This window comes from Pan troglodytes, chromosome 14 (assembly GCF_028858775.2).
Source record: "Pan troglodytes isolate AG18354 chromosome 14, NHGRI_mPanTro3-v2.0_pri, whole genome shotgun sequence".
Lineage (NCBI taxonomy): Eukaryota > Metazoa > Chordata > Mammalia > Primates > Hominidae > Pan > Pan troglodytes.
The window spans coordinates 97,062,693-97,080,992 of NC_072412.2; the positions used below are offsets into that span (position 1 = coordinate 97,062,693).

Below are 18,300 nucleotides of genomic sequence, written 5' to 3' on the forward strand. Positions count from 1 at the left end.
CAGCCTTGACCTCTTGGGCTCAAGCAATCCTCTCACCTCAGTCTTCTAAGTAGCTGGGACCACAGGTGCATGCTACCATGCCTGACTAATTTTTCTATTTTTTGTAGAGATGGGATTTTGTTTGCCATGCTGCCCAGGTTGGTCTCAAACTCCTGGGCTCAAGCAATCCTCTTGCCTAGGCCTCCCAAAGTGCTGGGATTACAGGTATGAGCCACTGTGCCCAGCCTACAGTTTATTTTCAATACATTATTTATTTCTGGGCACACAAAAGCCGTGGTGATTGAGATGGGACAGTTTTGAGTGTCGGTCATGATTCTGTACTCAAAACCACTCTGCCTCCCCACCCACGATTTCTACATCTGGTTTATTTGACTGGATTTTCCACTCTTGTGTATTTCAGGGTTCCTAGATCTTTCTGTATAATGTATCGATCAATCTATCTTCTCCTACTACCTTCTTAATAGTATATTAGCTATTCATTGGGTGTCAGAAAATAATTAAAACAGAAAATGTAGAGAGCTCAGATGGGTTTCCTTCCATTTCTCTACTTCATTTGCTGTATTTTGTCTCCATGGTGAAATAGAATAGGCACTTCTCTCCTAATTATATATAAAACACTCTGACCACAAACAGATTATACTCTGTGTTACAATTATAAATTCCCAGGTGAAAAAATCCAATTGGTTCTGTCTGAGTCATATGTTCCCCTTCAGGTCAACAAACTAATCAGAGGTGTGGGTTCACATTACACACATATGGCTGGCAAGTGCTTCTCCCATGGACGGGGATGTTGAGAGAGCTGTTCTCAGAGAAAATGGGGTTATTATGAGGTGGGCTGATGCCAAAGGAAGTATCTGTTGTAGCTTGATAAATAATTTTGGTCTGAGCTACATTTATCGTTGAAGGTTTCTTTCCATCTCACCTCTAACTTCATTACCAGCAAGGTCTTTAGTGTGTATAGATCAGTTGAAGCAAATCAATCCTTGAAAAGCAAGAGGTAATGCTTAATTTCATGTGCCAGATAGTTCAGAATATCTTCTTCAGCCCGGATTGCAGGAGCTGCACCATGTGGGTATGGTTTCATTTAGAGAAATAATGTGGGTTGTTGGTATTGAGATAGTCTTTCTGGTGAGTTGGCAAAAAAATATAATTTGAGGTCTCTTTTAAAACTTAGGGGATGAGACTGCAGTTAATTTTCTCATCCCTCATGTAGCTAGATATGCTGCTTCCACTGCTGCTGCTGCTGCTGCTGTGTGTGTGTGTGTGTGTGTGTGTGTGTGTGTGTGTGTGTGTGTATGTTTAGGCCTTTTGTCTTCTAAGCTGGTTAACCTGTAGCAGAATGTTACTTGTTGACTCCAAATTCATGACTTCAAGTTTGAGAAGATATTCTGTTTAGCATAGTTGGCTTGAATTAATGAACACAGAAAATATCCTTTCATATTAGATATGCTTGTGATTGGTTATAAAAGTTAAAACTTAAGTATGTGGTTTTGTATGAACATTAATCAACCATTGCTGGAAAAACTGTACTCAATCTGTTGAAGGATCAGTGATACCATTTATATATATGAGGGGCAGTATTAACTCTTCTATCTGTGAATATTATGTTGACCTTATTTGTCTGAATTTGTCGGTTGCCAAGTGTTACTTATTTTTATTGAATCCAGAACAATAAAAACTCATAAGAGCTAAATACTTAATACTTTTCTGATTTTTTTCATTTTAATGAATAATATCAATATATACTTTTATAGGACAGTGCCTGTATTTTGTGAAGTAAAAAACACAAATCTCTAAATTACAGCAGTATATTGTTAAGGAAAAATATTTGTAAAAATATAAATACAATAGCCATAAATGCTATTCCAAATGGTTTACTGAACCAGTATTTTGTGTCCTCAGCAATGTGCTCCTCTTATATATATTTAAAATGATCTCATTCATTTTGAGCTAAGATGGTGCCTTATTAAGTTTCTTATAAAATATTATATGTGCCCTTAGGGAGAAAGGAAAGGAGGCTAACACTTTACTGAAGGCCTTTTGTGCCAGGTACTGTGGTAGTCACTTGGAAAGAAGACAAAGGTGGTTCTTATCCTATTGGAGCTCATAGTCTTGGGAGAGAAGTAATACCAATTAATTACACATAAGCAAATGTTCAGGAAAGCAAAGTAAAACACTTGAATAAACCATACTTTTTCTTAAGTTTTTTTTTTCTCCTACTCCATTGACTGCTTCTTCCCAGGCTCTTTTTTTTTTAATTATACTTTAAATTTTAGGGTACATGTGCACAACATGCAGGTTTGTTACATATGTATACATGTGCCATGTTGGTGTGCTGCACCCAGTAACTCATCATTTAACATTAGGTATATCTCCAAATGCTATCCCTACCCCCTCCCCCCACCCCACAACAGGCCCCAGTGTGTGATATTCCCCTTCCTGTGTCCATGTGTTCTCATTGTTCAATTCCCACCTATGAGTGAGAACATGTGGTGGTTGGTTTTTTGTCCTCGTGATAGTTTGCTGAGAATGATGGTTTCCAGCTTCATCCATGTCCCTAAAAAGGACATGAACTCATAATTTTTTATGGCTGCATAGTATTTCATGGTGTATGTGTGCCACATTTTCTTAATCCAGTCTATCAATGTTGGACATTTGGGTTGGTTCCAAGTCTTTGCTATTGTGAATAGTGCCACAATAAACATACGTGTGCATGTGTCTTTATAGCAGCATGATTTATAATCCTTTGGGTATATACCCAGTAATGAGATGGCTGGGTCAAATGGTATTTCTAGTTCTAGATCCCTGAGGAATCGCCACACTGACTTCCACAATGGTTGAACTAGTTTATAGTCCCACCAACAGTGTAAAAGTGTTCCTATTTCTCCACATCCTCTCCAGCACCTGTTGTTTCCTGACTTTTTAAAGATCGCCAGTCTAACTGGTGTGAGATAGTATCTCATTGTGGTTTTGATTTGCATTTCTCTGATGGCCAGTGATGGTGAGCATTTTTTCACGTGTCTTTTGGCTGCATAAATGTCTTCTTTTGAGAAGTGTGTGTTCATATCCTTCGCCCACTTTTTGATGGGGTTGTTTGTTTTTTTCTTGTAAATTTGTTGGAGTTTGTTGTAGATTGTGGATATTAGCCCTTTGTCAGATGAGTAGATTGCAAAAATTTTCTCCCATTCTGTAGGTTGCCTGTTCAGGCTGATGGTAGTTTCTTTTGCTGTGCAGAAACTCTTTAGTTTAATTAGATCCCATTTGCCAATTTTGGCTTTTGTTGCCAATGCTTTTGGTGTTTTAGACATGAAGTCCTTGCCCATGCCTATGTCCTGAATGGTATTGCCTAGGTTTTCTTCTAGGGTTTTTATGGTTTTAGGTCTAACATTTAAGTCTTTAATCCATCTTGAATTAATTTTTGTATAAGGTGTAAGGAAGGGATCCAGTTTCAGCTTTCTACATATGGCTAGTCAGTTGTCCCAGCACCATTTATTAAATAGGGAATCGTTTCCCCATTTCTTGTTTTTGTCAGGTTTGTCAAAGATCAGATGGTTGTAGATGTGTGGTGTTATTTCTGAGGCCTCTGTTCTGTTCCATTGGTCTATATTTCTGTTTTGGTACCAGTACCATGCTGTTTTGGTTACTGTATCCTTGTAGTATAGTTTGAAGTCAGGTAGCATGATGCCTCCAGCTTTTTTCTTTTGGCGATGGGGGCTCTTTTTTGGTTCCATATGAACTTTAAAGTAGTTTTTTTCCAATTCTGTGAAGAAAGTCATTGGTAGCTTGATGGAGATGGCATTGAATCTATAAATTACCTTGGGCAGTATGGCCATTTTCACCATATTGATTCTTCCTATCCATGAGCATGGAATGTTCTTCCATTTGTTTGTATCCTCTTTTATTTTATTGAGCAGTGGTTTGTAGTTCTCCTTGAAGAGGTCCTTCACATCCCTTGTAAGTTGGATTCCTAGGTATTTTATTCTCTTTGAAGCAATTGTGAATGGGAGTTCACTCATGATTTGGCTCTCTGTTTGTCTGTTATTGGTGTATAAGAATGCTTGTGATTTTTGCACATTGATTTTGTATGCTGAGACTTTGCTGAAGTTGCCTATCAGCTTAAGGAGATTTTGGGCTGAGATGATGGGGTTTTCTAGATATACAATCATGTCATCTGCAAACAGGGACAATTTGACTTTCTGTTTTCCTAATTGAATACCCTTTATTTCCTTCTCCTGCCTGATTGCCCTGGCCAGAACTTCCAACACTATGTTAAATAGGCGTGGTGAGAGAGGGCATCCCTGTCTTGTGCCAGTTTTCAAAGGGAATGCTTCCAGTTTTTGCCCATTCAGTATGATATTGGCTGTGGGTTGTCATAGATAGCTGTTATTATTTTGAGATTTGTCCCATCAATACCTAATTTATGGAGAATTTTTAGCATGAAGGGTTGTTGAATTTTGTCAAAGACCTTTTCTGCATCTATTGAGATAATCATATGGTTTTTGTCGTTGGTTTTGTTTATATGATGGATTATGTTTATTGATTTGCGTATGTTGAACCAGCCTTGCATCCCAGGGATGAAGCCCACTTGGTCATGGTGGATAAGCTTTTTGATATGCTGCTGGATTCGATTTGCCAGTATTTTATTGAGGATTTTTGCATCGATGTTCATCAGGGATATTGGTTCTAAAATTCTCTTTTATTGTTGTGTCTCTGCCAAGCTTTGGTATCAGGATGATGCTGGCCTCATAAAATAAGTTAGGGAGGATTCCCTCTTTTTCTATTGATTGAAATAGTTTCAGAAGGAATGGTACCAGCTCCTCGTTGTTCCTCTGATAGAATTTGGCTGTGAATCCATCTGGTCCTGGACTGTTTTTGGTTGGTAAGCCATTAATTATTGCCTGAATTTCAGAGCCTGTTATTGGTCTATTCAGAGATTCAACTTCTTCCTGGTTTAGTCTTGGGAGGGTGTATGTGTCGAGGAATTTATCCATTTCTTCTAGATTTTCTAGTTTATTTGCGTAGAGGTGTTTATAGTATTCTCTGATGGTAGTTTGTATTTCTGTGGGATTGGTGGTGATATCCCCTTTATCATTTTTTATGCGTCTGTTAGATTCTTCTGTCTTTTCTTCTTTATTAGTCTTGCTAGCAGTCTATCAATTTTGTTGATCTTTTAAAAAAACCAGCTCCTGGATTCATTGATTTTTTGAAGGGTTTTTTGTGTCTCTATTTCCTTCAGTTCTGCTCTGATCTTAGTTATTTCTTGCCTTCTGCTAGCTTTTGAATGTGTTTGCTCTTGCTTCTCTAGTTCTTTTAATTGTGATGTTAGGGTGTCAATTTTGGATCTTTCCTGCTTTCTCTTGTGGGCATTTAGTGCTAAAAATTTCCCTCTACACACTGCTTTGAATGTGTCCCAGAGATTCTGGTATGTTGTGTCTTTGTTCTCATTGGTTTCAAAGAACATCTTTATTTCTGCCTTCATTTCGTTATGTACCCAGTAGTCTTTCAGGAGCAGGTTGTTCAGTTTCCATGTAGTTGAGCGGTTTTGAGTGAGTTTCTTAATCCTGAGTTCTAGTTTGATTGCACTGTGGTCTGAGAGACAGTTTGTTATAATTTCTGTTCTTTTACATTTGCTGAGGAGTGCTTTACTTCCAAGTATGTGGTCAATTTTGGAATAAGTGCGGTGTGGTGCTGAGAAGAATGTATATTCTGTTGATTTGGGGTGGAGAGTTCTGTAGATGTCTGTTAGGTCTGCTTGGTGCAGAGCTGAGTTCAGTTCCTGGATATCCTTATTAACTTTCTGTCTCATTGATCTGTCTAATGTTGACAGTGGGGTGTTAAAGTCTCCCATTATTATTGTGTCGGAGTCTAAGTCTCTTTCTAGGTCTCTAAGGACTTGCTTTATGAATCTGGGTGCTCCTGTATTGGGTGCATATATATTTAAGATAGTTAGCTCTTCTTGTTGAATTGATCCCTTTACCATTATGTAATGGCCTTCTTTTTCTCTTTTGATCTTTGTTTGTTTCAAATCTGTTTTATCAGAGACTGGAATTGCAACCCCTGCCTTTTTTTGTTTTCCATTTGCTTGTTAGATCCTGCTCCATCCCTTTATTTTGAGCCTGTATGTGTCTCTGCATATGAGATGGGTTTCCTGAATACAGTACACTGATGGATCTTGACTCTTTATCCAATTTGCCAGTCTGTGTCTTTTAATTGGAGCATTTAGCCCATTTACATTTAAGGTTAATACTGTTATGTGTGAATTTGATCCTGCCATTATGATGTTAGCTGGTTATTTTGCTTGTTGGTTGATGCAGTTTCTTCCTAGCCTCGATGGTCTTTACAATTTGGCATGTTTTTGCAGTGGTTGGTACCAGTTGTTCCTTTCCATGTTTAGTGCTTCCTTTGGGAGCTCTTTTAGGGCAGGCCTGGTGGTGACAAAATCTCTTAGCATTTGCTTGTCTGTAAAGTGTTTTATTTCTCCTCATTTATGAAGCTTAGTTTGGTTGGATATGAAATTCTGGGTTGAAAATTCTTTTCTTTAAGAATGTTGAATATTGGCCCCCACTCTCTTCTGGCTTGTAGAGTTTCTGCCGAGATATCAGCTGTTAGTCTGATGGGCTTCCCTTTGCGGGTAACATTTTTTCCTTCATTTCAACTTTGGTGAATCTGACAATTATGTGTCTTGGAGTTGCTCTTCTCAAGGAGTATCTTTGTGGCGTTCTCTGTATTTCCTGAATTTGAATGTTGGCCTGCATTGCTAGATTGGGGAAGTTCTCTGGATAATATCCTGCAGAGTGTTTTCCAACTTGGTTCCATTCTCCCCGTCACTTTCAGGTATACCAATCAGACATAGATTTGGTCTTTTCACATAGTCCCATATTTCTTGGAGGCTTTGTTCATTTCTTTTTATTCTTTTTTCTCTAAACTTCCCTTCTCGCTTCATTTCATTCATTTGATCTTCCATCACTGGTACCCTTTCTTCCAGTTGATCACATCGGCTACTGAGGCTTGTGCATTTGTCACGTAGTTCTCGTGCCTTGGTTTTCAGCTTCATCAGGTCCTTTAAGGACTTCTCTGCATTGGTTATTCTAGTTAACCATTCGTCTAATTTTTTTTCAAGGTTTTTAACTTCTTTGCCATGGGTTTGAACTTCCTCCTTTAGCTTGGAGTAGTTTGATTGTCTGAAGCCTTTTCTCAACTCATCAAAGTCATTCTCTGTCCAGCTTTGTTCCATTGCTGGTGAGAAGCTGCGTTCCTTTGGAGGAGTAGAGGCACTCTGATTTTTAGAGTTTCCAGTTTTTCTGCTCTGTTTTATCCCCATGTTTGTGGTTTTATCTACCTTTGGTCTTTGATGATGGTGGCGTATAAATGGGGTTTTGGTGTGGATGTCCTTTATGTTTGTTAGTTTTCCTTCTAACAGTCAGTACCCTCAGCTGCAGGTGTTGGAGTTTGCTGGAGGTCCACTCCAGACCGTGTTTGCCTGGGTATCAGCAGCAGAGGCTGCAGAACAGCGGATATTGGTGAACAGCAAATGTTGCTGCCTGATCGTTCCTCTGGAAGTTTTGTCTCAGAGGAGTACCCGGCCTTGTGAGGTGTCAGTCTGCCCCTACTGGGGGGTGCCTCCCAGTTAGGCTACTCGGGGGTCAGGTACCCACTTGAGGAGGCAGTCTGTCCATACTCAGATCTCAAGCTGTGTGCTGGGAGAACCACTACTCTCTTCAAAGCTGTCAGACAGGAACATTTAAGTCTGCAGAGGATTCTGCTGCCTTGTGTTTGGCAATGCCCTGCCCCCAGAGATGGAATCTACAGAGGCAGGCAGGGCTGCTTGAGCTGCAGTGGGCTCCACCCAGTTCGAGCTTCCCAGGCCACTTTGTTTACCTACTCAAGCCTCGGTAATGGCGGGCGCCCCTCCCCCATCCTCGCTGCTGCCTTGCAGTTTGATCTCAGACTGCTGTGCTAACAATGAGCGAGGCTCCGTGGGCATAGGACCCTCCGAGCCAGGTGCGGGATATAATCTCCTGGTGTGCTGTTTGCTCAGTTGGAAATGCAGAAATTACCCGTCTTCTGTGTCGCTCACGCTGGGAGCTGTAGACTGGAGCTGTTCCTATTCGGGCATCTTGGCTCAAGAGCCTTCCCAGGCTCTTTTGAAGGCTTCCTTCTCTGTTCCAATTCATATTGGCATGACTCCAGCTTTGTGTTGGCCAGTGGTTCTCAACCAGAGATGGTTATACCCAAGGGGGGGACATTTAGCAATGTCTAGAGACATTTTGATTGTTATAGCTGGTGTGTGTGCATACACATGCTAGTGGCATCTAATGGGTAGAGTTCAGGAATGCTGCTAAGCATCTTGCTGGGTTCGAGACAGCTCCCTGAGAAAAAAAAGAATTATCTAGCCCCAAGTATAAATAGTGCTGAAATTGAGAGACCTTCTAAACTTCATTAACTAATCTTTCTCCTTAGGTGATCTTATAAAAATCTTCAGTATTTGATACCATCATTTGTTTCAAGTGCCCCAGTTTATATTTTAAATCTGCATCTTTTTCCTGAGCTCCAAACTTGCATATTCAAATATTATTTCTGTATCTTTAACTGGATGTCTAATAGTCTTCTTATTTCCAAAGCTGAATTCTGTTTTTTTTCCTTGCAAACCTGATGCTTGTATATTCTCCTTTTCTCTTGATGGTACTCATAATTTATGCAGTTTCTCAGGCTAAAATCTAAGGATTATCCTTGATTCCCCTCTCTCTATCATCTGCCAAGTCTTGCTCAAGGCATTGCTCTCCAGGTTATCTTCTACGTTCAGTGTGTATATCTAACTTGTCCCCTTCTTACTTTCACCCTAGTCCTAACTCTCATTTGCAATACAGAAACACCAATTCTCAAAATAACCATTAGAGTGAAATTTTAGGAAACAAATAAAATCAAGTTACTCCTGTCATTGTAATCAAGCTGCTATCATCATTGCAATAAAATTCTTCTACAAGGCCCCATGTGAACCAACCTCATCTTCTGTTTTTTCTCCCCTTTGTTTACATCCTGAGATTCTTGCCTTTTCCTTTTTTCTTAGATTTTTATTAATTTGACTATAGTGTTCTTAGACATGATTTTCTTTGCATTCATTTGTCTTGGGGTTCAAGGAGCTTCTTAAATTTGTTAATTTGTGGTGTTCACCAAATTTGAAAAATTTACAGTAATTTTTTCATGGACTATTTTACCAGCCCTGTTTTCTCTCTTCTTGCCTCTGGGACTCCAATCTTACCTATGTTACACTTTTTGCTATTATCCCACAGGTCCGTAAGGCTTGTTCCTTTCATCCATCTATCCATCCATCTATTTATTTTTAATCTTTTTCTCTGTCTTCTTCAGATCACATATTTTCTACGAATCTATCTTCAAGTATACTGACTCATCTGTCAACTCTACTCAGCTTTCAAGCTCGTACAGTGAATTTTTTATTTCATATATAATATTTTTCAGTTACAGAATTTCCATTTTGTTCTTTTTCCTGCGGAGAATCTCTGTCCTATAATTTATTCTGAGTTTATGTTCTTTTACCTCATTGGAGATAGTTGTAATAGCTACTTTGAAGCCTTTCTCTGTTAATTCTAATATCTGGGGCTGGCCTTAATTTATTGGCTTATCTCTTGAATAGGGTCATGTTATATCGACTCTTCATATGTTCAGTAATTTTAGATTGTCCCTTGGATTCTGTGGATGTTATATTATTCTGACTCTGGATTCTATTGTATTCCTTTTTAGAGTTTTGATATGTTTGTCTTAGGAGTAATTTAACTGGTTTGGACTCAAACTGTCACTGCGTCTCTTGGGCAACAACTATAATTTTCATTCAGTTCCTTCATCCTTAGCTTGCCAAGAGCTAGGTTGCTTATAGACTGCACAAGTTATGTGAGGTATGGTTCAGGGGTCAGCCAGAGGTTGGGCAGAGTTTACACAGAAACTGGGGTTCTTGCTCTCAGCCCCTCTCTTCCCTGGTATTCCCCCTTCACTTTCTAGAAACTCTGCCCCAACCTCTGTCTTCTAGTTCTTCAATCCAGAAAAACTATGAGTTTTCTATTTGAGTCACTTTGTACGTGGAATATCCTCAGGCTAAAAGCCACAGAGATAGAAAACTAATCCCCTGCTTTTTTTCTTCCTTCAAATATTGACTCCTCTTCAGACTCTTTCCTCTTTTGTCCACTCTCTAGGGCTTTCAAGTCTGTTATATTTTGCCAGAGTTAATGGTTTCTATCTGTAAGATAGTGTAGCCATACTGCAAGTCAGACCCTTTTTGTTTTTTGGACATGTAAGGTTTATTTTCACTTCAGGGCAGGGAACTTGAGTAGCCATTAAAGAGGTGTTATCAGACCTTCATTTAAGTATAAAGTCCCTTTGAATTGTGGAATAAATCATAGAAGAAAGTAGAATGGTTTGGCATGCTATTACCCTGGGAAATACTGTTGCTGTTGTATTGGCTAGATTTCTTTATATTGCAGGTGATTGGAGAACCTATGGTGGATCCAGACTTTACTCTGAGCTTGAAAGTGACTATGGCATTTGCGAATCTTGCACCTTTGTACCATCGAATTCATTTTCAGCAGTAGAGAGGAAGCTTTGCTTTCCTGGGACCTTTGCTTTCCTGGATTTTCAAAGAATATTCCAGCAGGAGGCACAGAGGCTGGCTAGCTCTCAGCAGATTGTTCTATATTAATGGTCTTAAGTATTTTTTATTCTACATAGATGAAAGATTACCTGTGTCTCAGTCAAAACCCTTCTGCCATTATAACATTTCCAAAACTTGTCTCAGTTCTTGGATGTATACAAAGAAGATAGTCTCCAAAAAGGTAGGAGGAGCAAGTTTACCAATTATCATTTTTCTATTGTGAATTTCAAGGCCCTGTTTTCATCTGGTGAGCATTTGGTATTTCATAACATGTAACATCCACTCTGGTAAATATAAGTACATCTTGATCTCAATGTATTGGTACCAAAGACTCTTCTCTATGTCTACCATCAATAAAGCTAACATGTGCTACAATTATAAAAATCCTGTAAGTTCACTAGAGGAGAGGTAAATGTTGAAATAAATGGAGAATGTGTGTTATCAACCAGCAATCCTACTTTAAAAATATTTTTTATTATTAAATAAAGCACAGATACAGGAAGACACACAAATGTATGGCTTAATAAATTATTATAATTTGAACTACCTTGTAACTACCACCCAGGTTGAAAACTTGAACTTTTGTCAGTATCTTGAAAGTCCTTCCATGAGTCCCATCCTATTAACAAAATATTTTCTTATCACTAAAGTCACCACTGTACTATTTTTATAATGATTTCCTTTTTTGTTGTTAAAAAGTAGTTTTTATCATTTCCATGTGTTGCCCATTTAAAGAACATTTGTTATATTTTCTATGTCTCTCCTTTTTTATTGTGATAAAAATATAGAACATGACATCTACTCTCTTAATAAACGTTTAAGTGCATGTTATAGTATTGCTAACTGTAAGCACAGTGTTGTGCAACAGATCTCTAGAACTTTATTTTGTATAACTCTTGTAACATACCAGGTCTCCCTCCATCTCTTTCTTTTCCTTATGTATCTGTTGAGAATCTGGACCATTTGGCTTTCAGAGTTTTCCAGTCTGTATATTGCTGATTGCATACTCATGGTGACATACAAAAATGTTCCTTAGTGCTTTGTGTTTCTTCCAATTTGGCAGCTGGATTCAGAGACAAGATCAGACTCATGTTTGATTCCTTCGGCAAGACGTTAGTTGGTATTTGGCAGGGACTATAGGAGGCACTTAAGGTCTGGTTGTCTCTGTGATTTTAGCAGCTACTGTTGCTTAATGCCTATATCCATCAGTTCCTTGGAGATTAATGGTGACATTCAAAGTTTATTATTTCTCTTATTGTTTATTATGAAAGGAGGCTTCTCCCATCTGCTGTTTGATTATTTACTGGTACAGTTCATATCCAAAAGGAAGGATACCTATTTGCTTCTTTCTTTTTATTTACTATTTTCCAAATTAATATAATCTTCCCTCATCATCCTGTAAAGCTGACAAACTTTAAAAAATCAATACAGTCCCATGGATTTAAGCATATTTGATTGGTTGCAATCCATTACAATTATTATTGAAACTTGAATTGTCTCATATTTGGCCACTGCAAACATTTTGAGGGTGGCTTCTTTCATGAACAAAATCATGTCTCCCCAATATTTATATTAAAGCTCCCAATGTGATTGTATTTAGAGATGGGGCCTTTAAACAGGTAATTAAGGTTACATGAGGCCACAAGGGTAGGACCTTAATCCAACATGACTGTTGTCATCAGAAGAAGAGGAAGGGACACCAGGAGTCTGCATGCACAGAGAAATGGCCATGTGAGGGCACAGAGAGAAGATGGTCAGATGCAAGCCAACGAGAGACCAACCCAGTGGGCTCCCTGAATTTAAACTTCCAGCCTCCAGAACTATGAGAAAATAAATTTCTGTTGTTTAAGCTCCAGTCTGTAGTATTTTGTCATGGTAGCCCAAGCAGACTAACACAGCTTCTGTGTTCTTTTGATATGGCCTGGTAGTTATTTGATAGCTTCTTTGCTATCTGCTACGTAAGATGTTTTAGTCAGACTGTCATCTGACAGATTTTCTGCCCCAGAAGAATGAGTCATTTCTTCAAGAAGCGCTGATTTCTTCTTGAGGAAATGATGCTTCAAGACCATAATCCAGGCATGAGGAATGCCCTTTGCTATCTGGTTAGTCGTTGTTTTGGGGTCTTTTCAGGGAAGGTAGGAATTATATACATTTTAAAGGTAAAATTCTTTATGAGTTCATGTTGGTACTTGTAATTCAAATTCAAGATTACAAAGTCTTACTTAACGTCTTCTTTATCATGTCTGTATCTCCGTTTTTCCACACTAAAGATCCGGATTTTCAAGAATACAGGATGGAATTAGAGGATAGAATTAGAACATTCCAAAATTGCTTATTTGTTTATCCCATATTAGACTCACAACAATTTCAGATGACATAAAATACAGTTTTTAGTATTTATCCTGTTTTTTTCTTCAGGAGCTTACATGATCAATATCTCACTTTGGTGTTTGTTGTCACTATCTTTCAAATTCCTTCATTCTTTTTGATTTTTCAAAATTTTTATTTTTCATTTTCTGTTTCTCTTAAGGCATTATGTTTGTGTGATTGGCTCTTGTGTTCCTTCTAGTAAGGCTTCATTTAGAATTATTTTCTTTTATCTTTAATTTTTATCCTGAGTACTATCACCTCATATCTGAGTTTTAAAATTCTGACATATGTTGTTCTTTCATGTTTTGTGTCATTGTCTTTCAGCTTGTTTTGAAATAGTATGGCTAAGTTTTTGATCTTTTTTGGAGGGAGCATATCATTCCGGCATATTTTTTCTTGTCTGTGGGATATTATTCTGTTTCTTATTCTCTTTTTTATTATAGTAACTCTGAGTATCGACCTCAATATTTTTGTTGTTCATTTTATATGAAGTTAGTGTTTGTTTTTCTGAACATTTTTATTGAGACAGGCTCCAGCATAGCTTTTGTAACATTGCAGAGCTTCCTCTTCTGTTGATTTTGTGTAGTGTTTAAAAATATGGCAGCTCGTTTTATGTAATTTTCTGGATTTATTTTCCTTTGCACTTTGGGCTAGACTTTCTCTATGTGTCTTGAATCCCTGTTCTGTTGAATTTTGATTTCACTTACAGCATTTCTCTTCTGTGTGTGGTTCTGTCCTGGAAAGGAGCCCTGCTGGACCTGTTTGATTGTTTACTGGGGTGGGGACTGCTCTTGTTCCTTCTTTTCTATCGTGGGTCGATAGAACACATTTAATGATTGAGGGGGCAAAATTCTCCCAGTTTCAGCTGCTGTAGGAGCCCCGCTTTACTTGTAGGGGATATGTTTCAAGACCCACAGTAGATCCCCGAAGCATCAGGTAGAACCAAACCCAATTGCTGTCAGTCAGAACATGTTTCTGTTCATGTCTTCCACCCACAAATTGAATGCCTTTTCCATCTTAACTAAGGACTTACGTGCTGTGGCTATAACTTTTCAGTTTGAGTTGCGATGGCAAAACTAGCACAAATTATTTTTCCCTTCTTCACGGTTTCATGGATAGAAGATTCATTCTTATGTAGATCTTAGTAAACTCAGCATATCGTTATTTTTTCTTTTCTTAACTGACTTTCACCTTTTCACTTAAGCGAAGCACTTTGGGCAAATCCAGATTGCTAGTATTATTACTCCTGTGCTTTGGAGCCATTTTGAAGTAAAATAAAGGTTACTTGAACACATACACTGCCATACCGGGACAGTGTCCTCTTGACTACCAGGAGGGCTAGAAAGTGGCTAACTGGTGGGATGCATAGACAGCAGAGATCTCCTGGACAAAGGGGTGATCGACACCCCAGGTGGGATGAATCAGGAAGGCATGAGATTTCATTGTGCTACTCAGAACAGCAAGCAATTTAAGCCTTATCAGTTTGTTTATTTGTTTGTTTGTTTTGAGACAGAATCTTGCTCTGTCCCCCAGACTCGAGGGCAGTGGCACGATCTCGGCTCACAGCAACCTTCACCTCCCAGCTACAAGTGATTCTCCTGCCTCAGTCTCCTGAGTAGCTGGGATTATGGGTACATGCCACCATGCCCAGCTAATTTTTGTAGTTTTAGTAGAGATGGGGTTTTGCCATGTTGGCCAGGCTGGTCTCGAACTCCTGACCTCAAGTGATCTGCTCACCTTGGCCTCCCAAAGTGCTGGGATTACAGGCATGAGCCACCATGCCCAGGCAAAATCTTATAAGATTTTTGGTTCTGGAATTTCCCATTTAATATTTTCAGACTGTGACTGTGGGGAACTGGAGGCATAGAAAGTGGAACCATGGTTAAATGGGGAGCTACTGTATTCTCAAGTGGGTCGCTGTGCTTTCCTGTCACTCCTGCTCACTATTTTGGGGTTCTCCTGATCTCAGATCCTTCAGACATTCCTCTGTTGCATCTTTCTTCTACCCTGTGCCCTGCTCTGATACTGTGAAGATCTTGTGCCTATTGCTGGTTTCTCCCCATTCTGTTTGTATTTTAAAGTTTGTGGGGATATCATGTCATCTAATTTTGTTTTTGTTTTTTGGGGGTTTGTTTTCTAGTTCCATCTGGTTTTATGTGGAGATTTGGAGATAGTGAAAACTATGCTGCCACTGCCACCATATTTCCAGAATACCTCCTGATGTTCCTATTTAACATATTGAAAATATACAGGCATGTAGATATCTGTAAATTTCTTATGCTAGAGAATGGAAAGGAAGACGTAGTAACCACTACTGCTGCTTCTGGGTGAGAATTCAGAAACATCCCCACAATTCTGGTTGAAGTCTCCTTCATTGAGGCACATACTGTTTTATTTTTAGTTTTGTTTTAGTACTCTGTTTCTTTTGGAGTTTGGTTTTACTGTTTAGAAACATGACTGTCACTCCAGAGCCTGGGTTGTGTACTCTTGCTGTCTCATAGAATTCTAGGATCATGCCATGTTCCTCGAAGCCAGGCATTGAAATCTTCAGATACCTCTAGTTACCATGCATAATAGTATCTGGGTTCACTCTAGCTTTGTTTTCTTATGATGCCTGTTCTATTTACAATAGGAGCCTGGGCTTTATATCACCCAAACATCTTATTATGCCCTTTGTGCTGATACTGTGAACAAAATGTAAGAGATGGCTCTTTCCCTGAGGATTTTGTTCATCTTGTCTGTCTTTTGGATTGATATAGTAACTTAGGGAACACATTTCCTGTCAACTCTTTTCCCTTTTCACTGTGACCCAACTCTAAATTATTTAAGCTTATCTTATAGGCGATACTGATGGAAATGTGCCAAGGAGAGATAAGTCAATCTTTGAGGGTTTGCTGCATGCGCGCATGAGAACAGGTAGGGTAAGGGTGTCTGAGACAGAGAGAAGACCATGGAAAATGGTTCTGTGACAAGAGAGAGCTTGGTGAACACGGAGAGCTGAAATAAGGCCAGAGTGTGATGGGAAGAGTACAAAGGCCAATGTTTCCGGAGATGAGACTGGAGGCGGGGGAGGAAAGGAGGGATCACAACTTGGAGGCCTTCACAGGCCATGTTTAGGAATTGGTCTAACACAACAGTGTTATATATTTAAATTCCAAAGAGATATTTGCTATGATCTGCTGTTATTGTTCTTTTTATTCCTCAGCAGTCTTTCTTACACTAAATATGTTTATATACTTTAATATTTATTCATTAGTTCTTTTCCTCAATCTCTATTATTGCTTTTCTCTGGATGCGAATTCCTCAATCCTTCAATTTAGGAATAAAGCTGAGAAGATACCTTTTTTTTTTCCCAAATAATTTTACTGTTTGAAGTAGAATTTGCTCTTATGTAACTTTAGGTAAGATAAGTGAAAAACAATTGCCAAAATGTTACCTACTGTGACGCTTACGAATATTTTATGCTTCTTAGCCTTTGTAAAGTGTCGAAATTCTGTCATTTGTTATTTGTCTGACTTAAACTACAGCCAAAATTGTTAGAGATTTTGGTGTCCCATGTTGATAGGAAGCTCAGAGTGGTTTCATATATTTTCAGCTGACCCAGAACCAACTTTTGGAAATTTGAGACCTGAGGCCAACTCTGTGTGAAAAAGTAGGAAGGGCTTGAAAGGTGGTTGTTATGTGCATGCGTCTTGTGTGTATGTCTGTGTGCATGCACCTATTTTACTGATCTAAAATTAGTTGATGAAGAACTAATGTGGAACCTGTGAAACTCACAGAGATTAAGGGCCACAATTCTTCTTGTTATTCTAAAGTAAGGAAATAACCGTATTAGGCCATTATGTAAATAAGATTGTCCTGAGCTTTACTTATAATCTAGTAGCCTTGGAATGCCCTGGGGCTCACATCAGCTCTCTCCATCAGGGTTTCCTCTTTGGGCACTAACTCTTTGTGCTCCACATCTTTCCTCTCTGTCCTCTAGCATATCTGCTGTGCATAAAGGTGCTTGTCCTGGGTCCCTACCAGGATGAAAGTTTAGTGATACTAGCAAAGGTTTTTTTGTAACCATAACTCTTACATTTCATATACTAATAACTTTACATTTCATGCAATATATATCTTCACAGGATCCTTCTAAACATGATTGTACAACTAAAAAGTGCTTTTAAAGGAGGGGATTGTCTCTTGCCAGCTATATAGTGAGTGGAATCTTGGATGCTGAGCTTGGGCCCATGGGGGCCTTGATCTCCCAGCATGTCATTATTGCAGAGATAGCCTACTTCACAAGCAGCACGAGCCTGATGGCAGCTGAGAAATCAGGTCAAGTTTTTTGACCTTTATGTGATGTTCAAAATTCAGTTTCATTTCCCCATGAAAAGCAATTCTTTTAGTCCACATAATTATCTATAACTTATTTCTTTCAAACAATTTTGGCTGAATTGATAAAATAAGCAAAAAACCCACAAAAACAAAACCTTTTTCTTGATTGAGCGCTGTACTTCATAATAGTTAATTTGCTTTCTATTGAGTGGAGATACTTAATATTTGACCAAGAAGTTAATATAATATTTGAGCAAAGAGTTAATGGTTTAGAATATTTTGTTTATGATTGTGTTAATGAGCGATAGATAAACTTTCTTATAGCAAGTACTCTAGCAAATCCATTCCTCACATAGTCCTTTGTGTGCAAGACTGGTCATAACGCCTGATATATAATATGTAATACTTGTTAAATGAACAGGTAATCATTCTGAAAAATGTTATGTGTTCCAGGACCTGATCTTCAGGTTTGCATATCCAAAAAGCCTACATGTTGCACCAGGAAGATGGAGGAGAGATATCAGATTGCGGCTCGCCAGGATATGCAGCAGTTTCTTCAAACGTCCAGCTCTACATTAAAGTTTCTAATATCTCGAAATGCGGCTGCTTTTCAAGGTAAGTGGATCTTGAATTCTGCAGCTAAGGACTGGCCATGTTATGTAATTTGCCTAAGATAGTTACGTTGGCAAACTTGGCTGGGTTTATTTCCTTGTATTTACATAATATTCTGGTATAAAATGAGGTTTTAACTTTTTCTAACCTTCAAAACTTGTTTATGAGGTCATTGTGGGCGTATATACTGAGTTGGATTGGGGAAACTGAGTTGGACTGTTATGTTAGTGAAATGATCGTTGGAAATGTATACTGCTATAGGGTTCTTCCAGGTCTGCCAACATTCTGACTCATAGCTGTACTTTAATATGAACAGACATAATTATTAGATTTCATGG

At 38.6% G+C, this 18,300-nt stretch overlaps 1 protein-coding gene across 2 annotated transcripts in view; it reads left to right on the forward strand.

Annotated features, from left to right (window-relative positions):
* The window catches only part of GPC5 (glypican 5), a 1,453,661-nt gene that overhangs the window by 32,406 nt on the left and 1,402,955 nt on the right, over positions 1-18,300 (forward strand). For both annotated transcript variants that reach the window (XM_509696.8, XM_063792277.1), the window contains exon 2: positions 17,804-17,965. In XM_509696.8, the coding sequence (XP_509696.2) occupies positions 17,804-17,965 (162 nt within the window). The remainder of the gene's footprint in view (positions 1-17,803; positions 17,966-18,300) is intronic.